The sequence below is a fragment of the Pelodiscus sinensis genome, chromosome 3 (genome assembly GCF_049634645.1).
Source record: "Pelodiscus sinensis isolate JC-2024 chromosome 3, ASM4963464v1, whole genome shotgun sequence".
NCBI lineage: Eukaryota > Metazoa > Chordata > Testudines > Trionychidae > Pelodiscus > Pelodiscus sinensis.
Genome location: NC_134713.1, coordinates 83280551 through 83294815, shown reverse-complemented (window position 1 = coordinate 83294815; position 14265 = coordinate 83280551). Strand labels below are relative to the sequence as shown.

The window sequence follows — 14265 nt, the reverse complement described above, 5'->3', positions numbered from 1 at the left end:
CTCAAGCTGGAAACTTCTCTGGAGCTTCCAGTGCAGCCTGAGGTGCAGAATGAAGTTAAAAGAATAATTGAAGTTGAGAACACTAATGCAAGTAGTAAAATAAAATACAATTGGCCAGGGGCCGATTGCATTGGGAAAACAGGAAGGGGAAGAATCGTCATAGTGACAGCAGCCCTGCTGCGTGGCAGCATCTCAGTGTGTCATTTTCTGATCTATGAAGGACAATGAGGTTTGTTTTATTTTATGCCCCAATGTTTTATCACGCCCTGCTCTAACTGGAGAGTTCCCCTGGTAACCCGATAAAGGCAAAGAGCCACAATAGTTGGGGGAATAGCGCAAAGGCCTGAGGGGAAAAAAGTTGTCGAACAAAAAAAAAAAATAGATGCTGTCCTGTCAGCCGGCGCTATCTTCTCAACTCCATTTTGCTTCGCCATGCTAGGTGGTGAACAGTGTGGGGTGTTTTTTATGGGAGTCTTTGTGAGCTGCTATTTAAAGGTGGAAGAGCTGCATGTGGCTCACAAGCCACGGGTTGGCCAGCCCTGACATAGGCCAATGCTTCTTCCAGAAGTTTCCAGCTCAGGGATCCTCTACACAGCAGCCAAAGTCCATTTACTGTACATTGCTGTCTGTCTCTGAGCCATTTCCATAAGTCTGAGCCCTTCCCACTCTTCTGGGCAGGGCTGGCCTTAGGGCTGGGCAATCCGGGCCGAGGCTCAGAGTGTCACAGCCATAGGGGGACATGGAGGGGTGACACAAAGGGCTCAGACCCTGCCCCTCTCCTTCGGCTCCTTTTTTCTGCCTGTCAGCTGGCTTTTTTCTCTCCCATCTCCTCTGGCCAGCTGAGGGCACCAGTTCCACCCAGCCCCTCCCTCCTGAGGAGCCTAGAGCTGGGAAAGTATCCCCCTCTGCCAGGAGCAAAAATGTGCAGCATGTGAGTGAGCAGACGGGGGCCAGGCAATGCTGGGGAGCAGAGGAGATGAGCTCAGGGAGAAGAGCCAGGCATGGGGACTTCAGGGAACAGTGTGTGTGTGTGGGGAGGAACCAGGCTGAGGATGGCTGCAACAGAGGTGGGGCAGGGAAGGGAAAGGTGAGGGGCACTGTCTGGCTCAGTGAGCTAGAAGTTAATGTTCTACGGCTGTCTGGGGAGCAGTCTGATGCCCCTGGAGGACAGCAGCTGTTCTGACAAGGTCCTTGCACTGTACCTCTCCTCTGCCACCTGCACATTTTGCCCTTTCCCTGCCCTGCAACTTCCTGCAATCTCTCTGTAACCCTTCTGCCAGATAGGGCCGGCAGCAACCAGGGCCAGGTTCAATATCTAGGGGTCCATCTCACACAGAACCGGCATGAGCCCCCACCGAGTAGCCTGGGAAATTCACACACCCTTGGGTGCCGCTGAGAGGCAATGCTTCCCCACTCTCAAGCAGAGTCTGAGTGTAGAAAAGAAACTTTTAATGAAAGAGAAAGAGAGAAGTGACATGGCATTAACTTGGGAAAATACCATGAACAGAGTAACCGTCCCAGGTCAAATGGATTGAGCAATGCCTTTTGCCTCTCAGGCTCACCAGTCCAACAAGGTAAGGCTATGTTTACACTGGCGGCTTCTTATGCAAGAACATCTTGCACAAAGGTTCTTGTACAAGAAGTCTTGTGCAAGAAAACATCCATACTGCCATGTGCGAGCTGTCGTTTTGTCCTTTTGTCCATGGCAGTGTGGACGCTCTCTTGCGCAAGAACGCTCTGATGGCCATTTTAGCCATAGGGCTTTCTTGCACAAGAAATCCCTGCTGAGCGTCCACACTGCCCTCTTGCACAAGAGCTCCTGTGCAAGAGAGCGTAATTACACCTGTTAAAAAAGAGCGTAGCTCTTGCGCAAGAAGCTCTTTCTTACCACGCCGTACTGTAAATTTCCTTGCGCAAGAGCAGTCGCATAGTGTGGACATTCTGCAGGTTCTTGCTCAAGAACGGCCATACTTGCGCAAGAAGCTGTGAGTGTAGACATAGCCTAAAGGTTCCCTTCACTTACCCAAACTTTCCCCATACCACACTTCAAATGTCCCACTTAAAGCTTTGTCCAGTCAGTGCAGACTCAGACACATCACCCTGATGACTCCCTTCATAGAGGCTGATGTGGTGCCACCTGTGTGCTGCCCCTGCTTTCCACTGGTCGTTCCCACCAACTGCTCCGCTGGCCACCTGCCAGTCGATCCTGCCAGCCACTCCGCTGGCTGCAATGGGTCTGGCTCCAGGCCAAACCAGAGACTTCAGTTCTTAGTGATTTCAAATCTTTAGCCAACACTTACGCTAGCAAGAGAGTCCAGCTTCCACTGGACTAGCAAAAAGACTCCTCATGGGCTATGCCTACATTGGCATGATTTTTCTCAAGAACTCTTTTGCGGAAGAGTTCTTGTGCAAAAACTCTTCCAGAAAAGAAGCATCTACACTGGCATGTGCCTTTGCGCAAGAGATGTGTTTTTGCGCAAGAGCATCCATGACAGTGTAGACCTTCTCTTGCGCAAGAAAGCTGTAATGGCCATTTTAACCATTGGGCTTTCTTGCCCAAGAAATTCATGTTGCCTGTCTACACTGGCCTCTTGCACAAGAACAGTTGCGCAAGAGGGCTTATTCCTAAGCAGTAGTATCATAGCTCTTGTGCAAGAAGCGCTGATTTCATACATTAGAACGTCAGTGTTCTTGCGCTAGAACTCGCGGCCAGTGTAGACAGGCAGCAAGTTTTGGCGCAAGAGTGGCTGCTTTGGCACAAGATCAAGCCAGTGTTGACACAGCTATGGAGTCTGCTTTAGGTCTATCCTTAAAAAAAGGGGTAAAGCAGCAGGTTGAGCCAGTCTTACATCTTATACCTGGCAGGCATGAAGCAGACTGAGTCAAGCCCTTAAGCCCCTTCCGCCCAAATCCATTCACTCAACTCTGGAAGGGGGGAGGCTTGTTCCTCTGAGACCTCTTACAGTCATGGTGTCTCTCCTGCAAGCCCTGGTGTCATATTTTACAGTTCCCACATTTAGTGGTAGCATGATTTGTGACCTCTCCCCCCCTCCCCCCCACAACAGCCCCAAATTAGTTACAATACATCACATTCCATTCCAACACTGATCCTCCATCAGCCCTGGCTGAATTGGATTTACATACCACAGCTCGGATTCTTTCCCCCTCCTGGTATGAGCTGTATTTACATATCAACAGTTAACAGTTAATTATCTTGCAGAGTTAAACAATTGCTATGTCTGCATTGGCAGCTTCTTGCACAAGAACTCTTTTGCGGAAGAGTTCTCGTGCAAAAACTCTTTCACAAGAGAGCATCTACACTGGCATGTGCTTTTGTGCAAGAGATGTGCTTTTGCACAAGAGCATCCATGGCAGTGTAGCTGTTCTCTTCCGCAAGAAAACTCTGATGGCCATTTTTACCATAGGGGCTTATTGCGCATGAAATTCATGTTGCCTGTCTACACTGGCCTCTTCTGGAAGAGTTTTTGCGCAAGAGGGCTTCTTCCTGAGAGGGAGTGTCAGAGCTCTCACTCAAGAAGCCCCGATTTTCTGCAGTCCAATGTCGGTTTACTTGCACAAGAACGCACGGCCAGTGTAGACAGGTGGCATGTTTTTGCGCAAGTGCGGCCGTTTTCACGCAAGAACGTGCCAGTGTAGAGACAGCCTTGGAGAGAGCATTACCACCCCCAGGGCAGCTCTCTCCTTTTAGCTGGCTGATAGCAAGCAGTAATTCAGCCCCTGCTTACATCTCTAATCTCCTTTTCAGGCTACTCTGAAATTTAAGCCCAGATGCCAAAGATCCCCTCTCCTCCCCTCCCCAGCTGGAATAAGCAGCAGGCATGGGCTGGGGGAGGGAGGTACACAGACTGCCTACAAAGGAAGGGAAGTTAAAAGAAAATAAAAGCAACAGCTCCTACCCACGATTAACAATATGTCTGTGTCAACAAGAAACTGACACTTAGCAAAAGGGGAAGTTTGTGTACAGCAATCAGAGCTGTAGAGTGCAAGGCAGGGAGAGACTTGCTATCAAGCTAGGCAGGAAGATGGACTTGCTTTTGAAAACTTCTGTTTAGGGAAAAGACACATTCTTTTTTTTTTTTTTTTTTTTTTTTTTTTTTTTGTGGATGGTGACTGCATAAAATTCCTTTTGTTACTAAAGGGCACCTCTTTGAATTTCAGGCTGAGGGGGATAAGGTCATTTGGGAAGTGATGGCCCAGAGTCCTGGAAGGCAAGGGCCAGGAAGAGGGCTGGGCTCAGTTATTAGCAGGGCTTGACAAACGGCAGTGAAATCTACTTTCCAGTCCCTCTCTGTGCATGCGCAAGACGCTCATTGTGCATGCGTGAGCCCCTGGTGAACCGGGCGTCTGGCTGAAATCTACTCGGCACAGGCAAGTAGAAACAGCAATTTGTTGAGCCCCGGTTATTAGGACTCATGATTATTTTTTTTGTCATTCTAATAGATTTTGTGTCATGGGCCATGGAGGATCTCAATTATGAGAAATGCTTCCCAATGGCCTTTTACCACGTAAAATGCTTCCCAGAGATACCTCAGGGCCACGTCCCTATCGTAGGAAAGGAGCGTGTAATGTGTGGGGTACGGACTACAGTGTGATTTCTCACCTTCATGCTGTCAGTGGCCTGGACTTGCCACTCCCATGCTGGATTCTCCACATTTACTTTGTGACAATAAAATTAACAGAATTTTAAAATAGTGTACAGAGAATATTTAATTTTTCAGTGCCAAATGCCCGCAGGAATAGGAGATGCTAGGCAGTTTTGGGAGTGGTGGCCAATGTGGGTGGGAAGGCACTGGGCATAGAAATTTCTGGTGATGTCTTGGGAATGGGGATTTCTGGGTGGAAGGTGTTGGGTGATAATGGGTAGGGAGGCAATGTGGTAAGGACACTAGCATCTGAGGGCAGGAGTTGGAGGTGCAGGTGGGTAGAAGTGCAGAGGTTGCAGTGAAGGTTGCAAAATGTTGGGGTTAGGGGCACAGTGTAGGATTTAGGGGGCAGGAATTAATGGCAAAGGGCATGGCTACACTAGCCACCCTAGTTTGAAGTAGGGTGGTTAATGAAGTCATTCGAACTTGCAAATGAAGCTTGGGATTTAAATATCCCGTGCTTCATTTGCATGGTCCCGGGCGCCGCCATTTTTAAATGCCCGGTAGCTCGAACTGCCTGCCCGCAGCTACACGCAGCATGGGCTAGGTAGTTCGAATTAACTCTTAATTCGAACTACCGTTACTCCTCATCGCAGGATTTCTTCCACTGTTTGATCTGAGGAAGTGGGTCTGGCCCACTAAAGCTCATCACTTAATAAACCATCTTGTTAGTCTTTAAAGTGTTACATAGTGCTGTTTTTTGTTTCAGCTACACCAGACTAACATGGCTACATTTCTATCACTATTGTGCTCTCAAAGGCTGACTGCAGATTCCTTCCCTGTAGCCCCCTCTACTTCCCATTTCCTGCCTTTTAGAAACTCTGCCTGTCCCATACAGGCGAGCTTCTCTTTAAGTAGCTGCCTCCATCATCACATTTGTACCCTAAGTAGCTGATTTGAGCCTCCTGGTCCCATGCCAGGGGCCCATCAGTGTGGGGAGCTCGCCCCATCGCAGTGACAATAATGTTACTCTGGAGACAGCTAAGAGTGTTACTAGAAAGAACTTGGAGGCAGAGCCAGCACCAGGCATGAGCAAAGCAAGCAATTGCTTAGGGCCATGAATAGCTTCCTGGCTTGGAGTCAGGGGCTGGCAGACAGGGTGGCAGCCAGACTCTTGGCGGGTGGCAACTGGACACGAAACTGTGGGAAGCCAGGAGACTGGAGGTCGCTTGGCTGGTAGATGGGAGCCAGTAGGGCAGGAGCTGGGCTCTCCTCAGGGATCCGGGAGCAGAGGGAGAGGGGAACTGAGGGGCTGGGCAGCAGCTGTTTTCCCAGGAGGGAGGCAGAAGCCTGGGCAATAGCCTGGCAGTGAGCTGGTAGCCATGGCAACAACCTGGCTCAGTGTGGGGAGCCAGGTGGCAGCTAGAGCCCTACACTGGCCCAGGGTGACAGCCAAAGCCGTGAGATGGGTGCTGGATCTTCAGCAAGGAGCCTGGCAGCCTTTCTCCTCAACGTCACAGCCCCAGCACCAAAGCCATGGCACAGGGCTCCTCCCACACTGCATGGCAACAAGGTCCATTGACACAAGCCCTACAGCTCTCAGGGAGGTAACGTTACGAGCTCCCTGCTTTACAGCTACGAACCCCACAAAACATAGTGGCCTAGAACTGTTCGTGCAAGAGATTTAATTTTCATGCCAGGCCCTAAAAATGCCATTTATATACTATCGTTCAATTTGCTAACAGGATCTGGTTTTGTATACAGGCAGTCCCTGAGTTACGTGGATCTGACTTATGTTGGATCCCTACATACAAATGGGGCTTTTCTCACCCCGGAGGATGCAGGCAGCGGGACCGCCCAGACGTGCCATGGTCCCGCCGCCTGCATCCTCCGTGGCGAGAAAAGCTGCTCCACGTCTCCCTGGTCTGCTGGAGGGGGGGCCCCCAGCAGGCCAGGGAGACGCGGAGCAAAGCCGCGGAGGACGCGGGCGGCAGGACCGCCCGCGTCCTCCGCAGCGAGAAAAGCCTGGTGTGCTGGGGGGAGGGGCGCACTAGCTGTGTCCTCCCCTCCCCCAGCAGACCATGGAGACGCGGGCGGCGAGACCGCCGAGACGCGCTGCGGTCCCGCCGCCTGCGTCCTCCACAGCTTTGCTCTGCGTCTCCCTGGTCTGCTGGGGCCGGGGGGGGGGGGTTCAGATAGTGTGCCCCCCCAGCAGACCAGGCTTTTCTCGCCGATGTCTGGGGTAGAGCAGCTGGGGCGCTGCCGGGTTGGTCCCGCAGCGCTGCTCCTCAGCACTACTGGACCAACCCAGCAGCACCCCAGCTGCTCTGTCCCAGATGTCCAGATTCAGTCGCTGTTGAAACTGATCAGCGGCTGATTCCAGGAAGCCCGTGGCAGAGCAGCTCTGCTTCGGGCTTCCTGTAGTCAGCCGCTGGTCAGTTTCAGCAGCGGCTGACTTGGGGACACCTGGGGTAGAGCAGCTGGGGTGCTGCCGGGTTGGTCCCCGCAGTTCCGCTCCTCGGCGCTACTGGACCAACCCGGCAGCACCCCAGCTGCTCTGTCCCAGATGTCCAGATTTAGCCGCTGTTGAAACTGATCAGCGGCTGATTCCAGGAAGCCCCGGGGCAGAGCAGCTCTGCCTCGGGCTTCCTGTAGTCAGCCTCTGGTCAGTTTCAACAGCGGCTGAATCTGGACGCCAGTTCCGACTTACATACAAATTCAACTTAAGAACAAACCTACGGTCCCTATTTTGTACGTAACCCGGGGACTGCCTGTATTGGATACAATTTTTTGTTCTGAAAGATAGATAACACCAAAGTAAAAATTATATAAAATTATGTTTCCTATTCTGCAGATTCTTGACATGAGTGAAACTGAACAAACAATGGAGCAATCAAATAAATATATTTTCAAACATAAAGGAACTTATTTTGCACAAAACACTACCACAGCTGAATATATAGATTCACTGGAGGATTTTGAAATCAGAGACAGTGATGTATTTGTGGTTACTTATCCAAAATCAGGTGAGACTGATTGCTTGTTTCTCTGTTGAAAACTCATATCTAACTTTGTTGGAAACTCATATCTGAATCCTTTATTGGGTCCTGCTCCTTAGTGATCACCATTATGATCTATGTTTGGTGGTAGCAGTGTAAAATCTTTTAACTGCCACCAATTTATTAGAGACATTGTCTCAGTTCATCCCCATGTTTAAGCAGTGGCAGAAGTTTAACACTTCAGAGATAATCTGCAAAGTGTGTTAGAACTTGGAAATATTGTCAAAAGCTATTTACAACTTTGTATTATAATGAAACATGTCTATTCATTTTTGTAATAGACAACTATTTTTATTCACCTTTCTGTAACCATTTATGCAGGGCTGGCTCTAGCCATTCCTGAGCCCCGAGCAGCGAGCGTGTGATACATGCGCGGCTCTGCCCCTGGGCACATGATGCATGTGTGGCCCCAACCCCCGGCAGGCTGCGCACCTTGAGGTTCAGAGTGTCCCCTTCCCCCCCACAAAATATTAGGAAGCTCATTCTGGCACTCCAGACCCCCCACTCCCCACCATAGGACCGGAGCACAGAAAATCTACTGGGGTTGCCCCCCCCTTAGGCTCTGGTATGGAAGAGGAATATGGGGAGTGTCTTTCTCCTTCTCAGAGGCCACATTAGCGAGGGTTGGTTTTTTTCATTTGTGTATGACCCCCGTGTGACGGACCCGGCCGGGTCTGGGCACAGCTGAGGGTGTCCGCTCAGGGCGAATTGCTCAAATTCGGGGCTCCTTACAGCCCTCAGACTGGAGACCTCTCCAAACAGGCCACAAACCAGTCCCACAGAGCGCTTCAGCTGCCTGCCTGAAGCCTCATGAGCAAAACCCCTCCGGCACCCCAGTAATATCCGTGCCCCAGAAGGCCCCGGGCCTCATACACAGGTAAGGGGTTTTAGCACCCAACCTTACCTACCCCGAACAAGTTCTGTCCGGTTCCAAGAAACCACAGTTCCCAGGTTTATTTACACTCTGGATCTTACCCACAAGTCATGCTGATCCAATCCTTTGGAATCTAAAATCTAAAGGTTTATTACTACAAGAAAGAAAAGCATGAGAGTAAGGATGTTAAAGTATCATACATTACATGCATCGAATCTTCCAGTTCTCGATGCAGGCTTGCAGCAGAGATGTTATAGCTGCTGGCTTAAGAGTTTTTGGTGAACATCCTATGTCAGGATGCGTCCACAGTTATTTCCAGCTCTTTGATCCCTGCACCACAGCCTTTGGGATGAAGAACTGAGCTGAGTACAAAGATGGAGTCGGCCACATAGAAATATCCTTCCTGATCTCTTCTTGGCTACAGGAGGTCACCTGGCCAGCGGCCTATCCCTGTGTTCCCTGCTGGTAGCCCTTAGGTGTCATTCCCCATTCTTGAGGTGTGTCCTTGGCCTATTGAGGGCTATTGTCCCACAGAGTCTTGCTAATTAGCATGTCTATAGGCTGAGCTGCTTTGCCCATAGTTCAACCACATACAGAGAAACATTTGGTATCCACACAAAGTACATGCTTACAACTTCACACACAGACATTATATAATTACATGAATAGCATATATGGAAGCATATATGGAGCTTCTATTTGACCCCTCACATGGCTCCCTTTGTGCCACTTTTAGGTCAACCTTCCCCCCCCCCCCCCATGGGTGTAGCAGTGACCTGGCTGCTTCCTTACAATTCAGTAATGTGACACCCGCCACTCTGCCACACTTGATGTCAGCACCTCTGTGGTCCATGTTGGATTACTCTTCCGACTCCGACGCGGCATCTGAGTGGTTGTCTAGAGGCTCCAGGTCATGCTCCCAGCACCGATCACAGTCCCAGCACCATTCCCGATCACGGCACCATTCCCCATCATGGTACCACTCCCGGCACCGGTCTCCTTCACACCAGCAGCAATGGGGGCAGCCAATCTCAGTGTTGCTGCTGCAACAAATCTGGGCTCCCCAACCATCTGGACAATGGCCTTTCTGTACTCCCTGGGCCTATCACCAGAGCCAGGGATCCGTGTCGCCCTGAACAGCCTCCTCCGTTTCAGGGCCCCTGGTTACCCCGTCAGCTACCCCCTTGGTCCAGTCTCCCAATCATCCTCAGGCCCGACAGGGAGTACTGACCAGAAAGCCAACTAGGTCCCCCTCCTCCCTTGTGACCACCTCTGAGGGTCCAGAGCACAGAGATGCCCCCATGGGGGACATTGCAAAGGGGTCATCGTCCTCCTCTCCGGACGAACTGCTGGCTGACGCGGCAGCCCTTATGCCCTTTATGGATGCCAGGGCCCATCAGGACCTCCTCCGCCGACTGGCCCAACACCTAGGGGTTCAGGCGGATAAGGTGGTCAAGGACTCTGACCCAACTGTCTACATTGTGTGATGCTGTTGCAAAGAAAGCAAACATGATTCTGAGGTGCATTAACAGGTGTGTTGTGAGCAAGACACGAGAAGTCATTCTTCCACTCTACTCTGCACTGGTTAGGCCTCAGTTGGAGTATTGTGTTCAGTTCTGGGCACCGCATTTCAAGAAAGATGTGGAGAAATTGGAGAGGGTCCAGAGAAGAGCAACAAGAATAATTAAAAGTCTAGAGAACATGACCTATGAGGGAAGACTGAAGGAAATGGGTTTGTTTAGTTTAGAAAAGAGAAGATTGAGGGGGGACATGATAGTAGTTTTCAGATATCTAAAAGGGTGTCATAAGGAGGAGGGAGAAAACTTGTTCATCTTGGCCCCTGGGGATAGAATAAGAAGCAATGGGCTTAAACTGCAGCAAGGGAGGTTTAGGTTGGACATTAGGGAAAATTTCCTAAGGGTATGTCTACACTAACACCCTAGTTCGAACTAGGGTGGTTAATGTAGGCATTCGAAGTTGCAAATGAAGCCCGGGATTTAAATATCCCAGGCTTCATTTGCATCTTGCTGAGTGCTGCCATTTTTAAATCCCCGTTAGTGCAGACTCCATGCCCGCGGCTACATGCGGCACGGAGTAGGTAGTTTGATTAGGCTAATTCGAACTACCATTACTCCTTGTGGAACGAGGTGTACCGGTAGTTCGAATTAGATCCTGCCAGGGGCTAAAAAAAACCAGGCACCCACCTGGTCTAGAGCGGAGATCGTGGACCTCATCGAGGTTTGGGGGGAGGCCTCCAATGTCCACGATCTCCGCACTAGGCACAGGAATGTGGCCATCTACTGCCGCATGACTGCCAGCCTGGCCACCAGAGGCCACCTGCGCAGCCAGGAGCAGGTGGGCTGCAAAATTAAAGACCTGTAGCATGCCTATGCCAGGGGCTCCCAACCAGGGACTGATCCAGACACCTGCCCTGATTATGAGGCCCTGGACCTCATCCTGGGGGCTCACACAGTCCGTGCCCCCCGGGTGGTGATCGACCCCGGGGCAGAGGGCTCAGCCCCAGAAATAGGGGAAGAGGAGGAAGACGAAGAGGACGACAGCCAGGAGCCGCAGGACCCTGCAGGAAGCCTGCCCATCACCCAGGACCCCTGAGTCATCCCACAGAGCCCATCAGCTGTGTCAACTGAGGCCGGGGAGGGCTCCATAAGTGAGTGCCATAATGGTGCCCTTTTGTGGGGAGGGAGAGAGAGGGAGCCCAGGGACTGTGCACCTGGGCCTTGCCCACCATGGAGCAGCAACTGGGAGTCATGCAGGGGCCCTTGCTCATTCCCCACACACCGACCTTGCCTTGCAGAGGGGGGCTGGTTTCACCCACTGTGTCCCCAGGGAGAACTGACCACTGCTCTTGTTTCACCACAGCTGCAGAACCTGTGAGTGCAGGGTGCACCACCCCGCCTGGACCAGCCACCTGCACCCGGGCCAGCAGGTATGCCTGGAACCAGGAGGAGTATCAGCAGTGGCACCTGTGGCTACTGGGGCAGCAGCTCTGCAACCAGGAGCAATGGGTCTGCGAGGATCTGCAGCTGCAGCAGCAGAGCTTGCAGGCGCTGGAGGAGCAGGGCCGTGCCCTCCGAGGCCACCTTCTGTCCTTGGTGGGCAGGTTCCTGCCTCCTCCTGCTCCAGCTCCTGTGGCTGCCCCAGCTCTCGCTCCTCCTCCCACCCCGGCTCCCCCTCCCGCTTCCTCCGCCCCCCCCCCGTCCCTCCTGCCCCGCCTTCCCTCTGACTCCAACCAGGGGCCCTCCAACAAGCCCTCTGGACTCCGCCAGGGGTTTTGACGAGACCCTCGAGGGCCTAGTACCAGTCTCCCCATTCCCCTTCCGGGATCATTTGTTTTGCTTTATCCAGGCCTGGAGGTCAATTACATCAGACTGCTGGGTCCTGAAGATAGTGGAATCGGTCTATTCCATTCCCTTCCTGTCACCCCCACCCACCCAGCCTCCCACCCCGTCCCTTTTCAGGGACCCATCTCCTGAGTCCCTACTGCAGGAGGAAGTGATCCACCTCCTCAAGCTGGGGGCCATGGAACCTGTCCCTCACGAACATTGGGGCAAGGGTTTTTACTCATGGTACTTCCTAGTCCAAAAAGCAAAAGGGGGCCTTCGCCTGATCCTATTCCTCAGGGCTCTGTACTGCTTCATCATGAAGAGGAAGTTCAAAATGGTGACCCTGGCAGCTATTATCCCTTCCCTAGCACCCGAAGACTGGTACGCCACCCTCGATCTAAAGGACGCCTATTTTCACATCGTATTTGCCCCCTTGTCAGCCGACGGTCAGGGCAGTGTGTGTGTGTGTGTTTCCGAGAAAAGGTTTAACGTCCGTGTCTTTACTGCTAGGACTGGGGTTCCGTCGCAGAGGATAGCCAGTAGGCCAACAGACGCCCCAGCGGACCTGACACCTGAGAGTGACACAAATCCAAACGCCCAAGCTCTTCCTAAACCTGTCCTTTATGACCGGCTGAAGTTCTTTTAAATTGTGCTTGGTTCTGTTACAGCAACTGAAGGAGTCAGGTTAAAACTTAAACAGTTACAGGTTTATTAAAAAGACTTATAAATCATATGGTTACAATGGCTATTGCTCTCTTTCTTAACTGTTAGCAAATACAGATTTTAAAAAATGGTTACAAAGAAAATAAAGATAGAAAATAGAAATAATGGTACCAAGTGACAGCCTAATCTTTAAAGAGATCTAAGTCTATGTGTACACTTAAGACAAAGGACCACATCCAGGTACAATTTTTACCCCTTTCTGTGCCTCTCGACTCCAGCGTGTCAGGCCAGGGCCGGTCTCTCAATTCCTAGGAAAGACGAATACGAGGTGGGCATCCCTTCTGGAACCTCGGGAGATCAAACACCTAACCCAACAAGCAGATAGATGGTAGATTGACACACAGAGAAAATGTGCTGCTGGACTCATCTTTATACCCCTGGGGGCCCGTATCCTCTTTCTTATCTTAAGATGCCAAATTGTACTGGTCTGTTTTGTGGTGCCAGTTCTTACAAGCAAGTTTCAAGTTAATTTACACTTGCAAGAGAGAGAACTAAATTGTGTGTAGTAGACATTTTTTACTGGGCGAGAGATTCCTCCCCCCGCGGACGGCTGTGTGTTCGTATCAATATGGGTTAAGTCAAGGACACTCCTTGGCAGCCTCTTTGTCAGCAATTGGCGTATCTCTGTTTACAGCCATTCACGGTCACACAGTCCGGGCCTTCTGCTCTGTGTGCCCTGAATGCTCCAGGAAAGCAAACATGGATGTTACAAGGGGGGTTCCTGTCTGGCTACACCCCTCCACCGCAGGTTCCTGCGTTTTACAGTGGGCCGGGACCACTACCAATTTTGATACCTTTTGGTATCTCTACGGCCCCTTGGGTCTTCACCAAATGCATGGCGGTAGTGGCCACAGAACTCAGCAGAAGGGGTGTCCAAGTGTTCCCTTACTTAGACAACTGGCTCCTCTGAGGGGGATCAGATGCCCAGGTGAGGAATCATATCGCCATGGTCCTAGACCTTTTTCTAGAACTGGGTCTCCTGTTAAACCTGGACAAGTCCACCCTAGTCCCCACTCAAACAATAGAGTTCGTGGGCACTATCCTGGACTCCCGGTCCCAGAGAGCCTCCTTACCCAACTCCTGCTTCCTCATGCTGAAGGTGGAGGTCAAGTCACTTCAGAGCTTCCCGATGACTATCGCTCAGACTTGCATGTGTCTGCTCGGCCTCATGGCCACTTGCACTTATGTAGTGCAACATGCCAGACTGCACATGCGTCCCCTGCAAATGTGGCTTGCACGGGTGCACAGGCCGATCACCCACTCCTGGGACAGGGTTCTGACCGTCCCTATGAGTGTCCTCCTCGCAAGTGGACTTGCTAAGAGGAGGTCTATTCAGGAGTCCCGTTCTCCAGACCAGCTCCGTCACTCCGGCTTGTAACAGATGTGTCGGATATGGGCTGGGGAGCCCACCTCAGGGAACTGCACACTCAAGGTACATGGTCCCCACACAAAGCCTCCCTACATATTAATGTCAGGGAGCTCAGGTCAGTCCGTCTCTCCTGTGCGGTTTTCCTTCCCCACATAAGGGGCAAGTCGGTCCTCATTCTGTTGGACAACATGACAGCTGTAGCATATATAAACAAACAGGGTGGGACCCGGTCCCCCCGCCTGTGCTCTGAGGCACTCCACCTCTGGGAGCTCTGCATCGGGGCGGATATCCA

General features: G+C 51.6%; 1 protein-coding gene and 1 long non-coding RNA gene across 3 annotated transcripts in view; both read left to right on the top strand.

The window, feature by feature from the left end:
* Positions 1-14265, top strand: part of LOC102448569 (amine sulfotransferase-like) — a 33977-nt gene that overhangs the window by 6759 nt on the left and 12953 nt on the right. For both annotated transcript variants that reach the window (XM_006123237.4, XM_075924040.1), the window contains exon 3: positions 7459-7630. In XM_006123237.4, the coding sequence (XP_006123299.2) occupies positions 7468-7630 (163 nt within the window). In that variant the 5' untranslated portion in view covers positions 7459-7467. The remainder of the gene's footprint in view (positions 1-7458; positions 7631-14265) is intronic.
* LOC142827865 (uncharacterized) lies at positions 7637-12612 on the top strand. The gene is made up of 2 exons (XR_012902647.1): positions 7637-11484; positions 12392-12612. It is a non-coding gene; the product is annotated as an uncharacterized LOC142827865 (long non-coding RNA).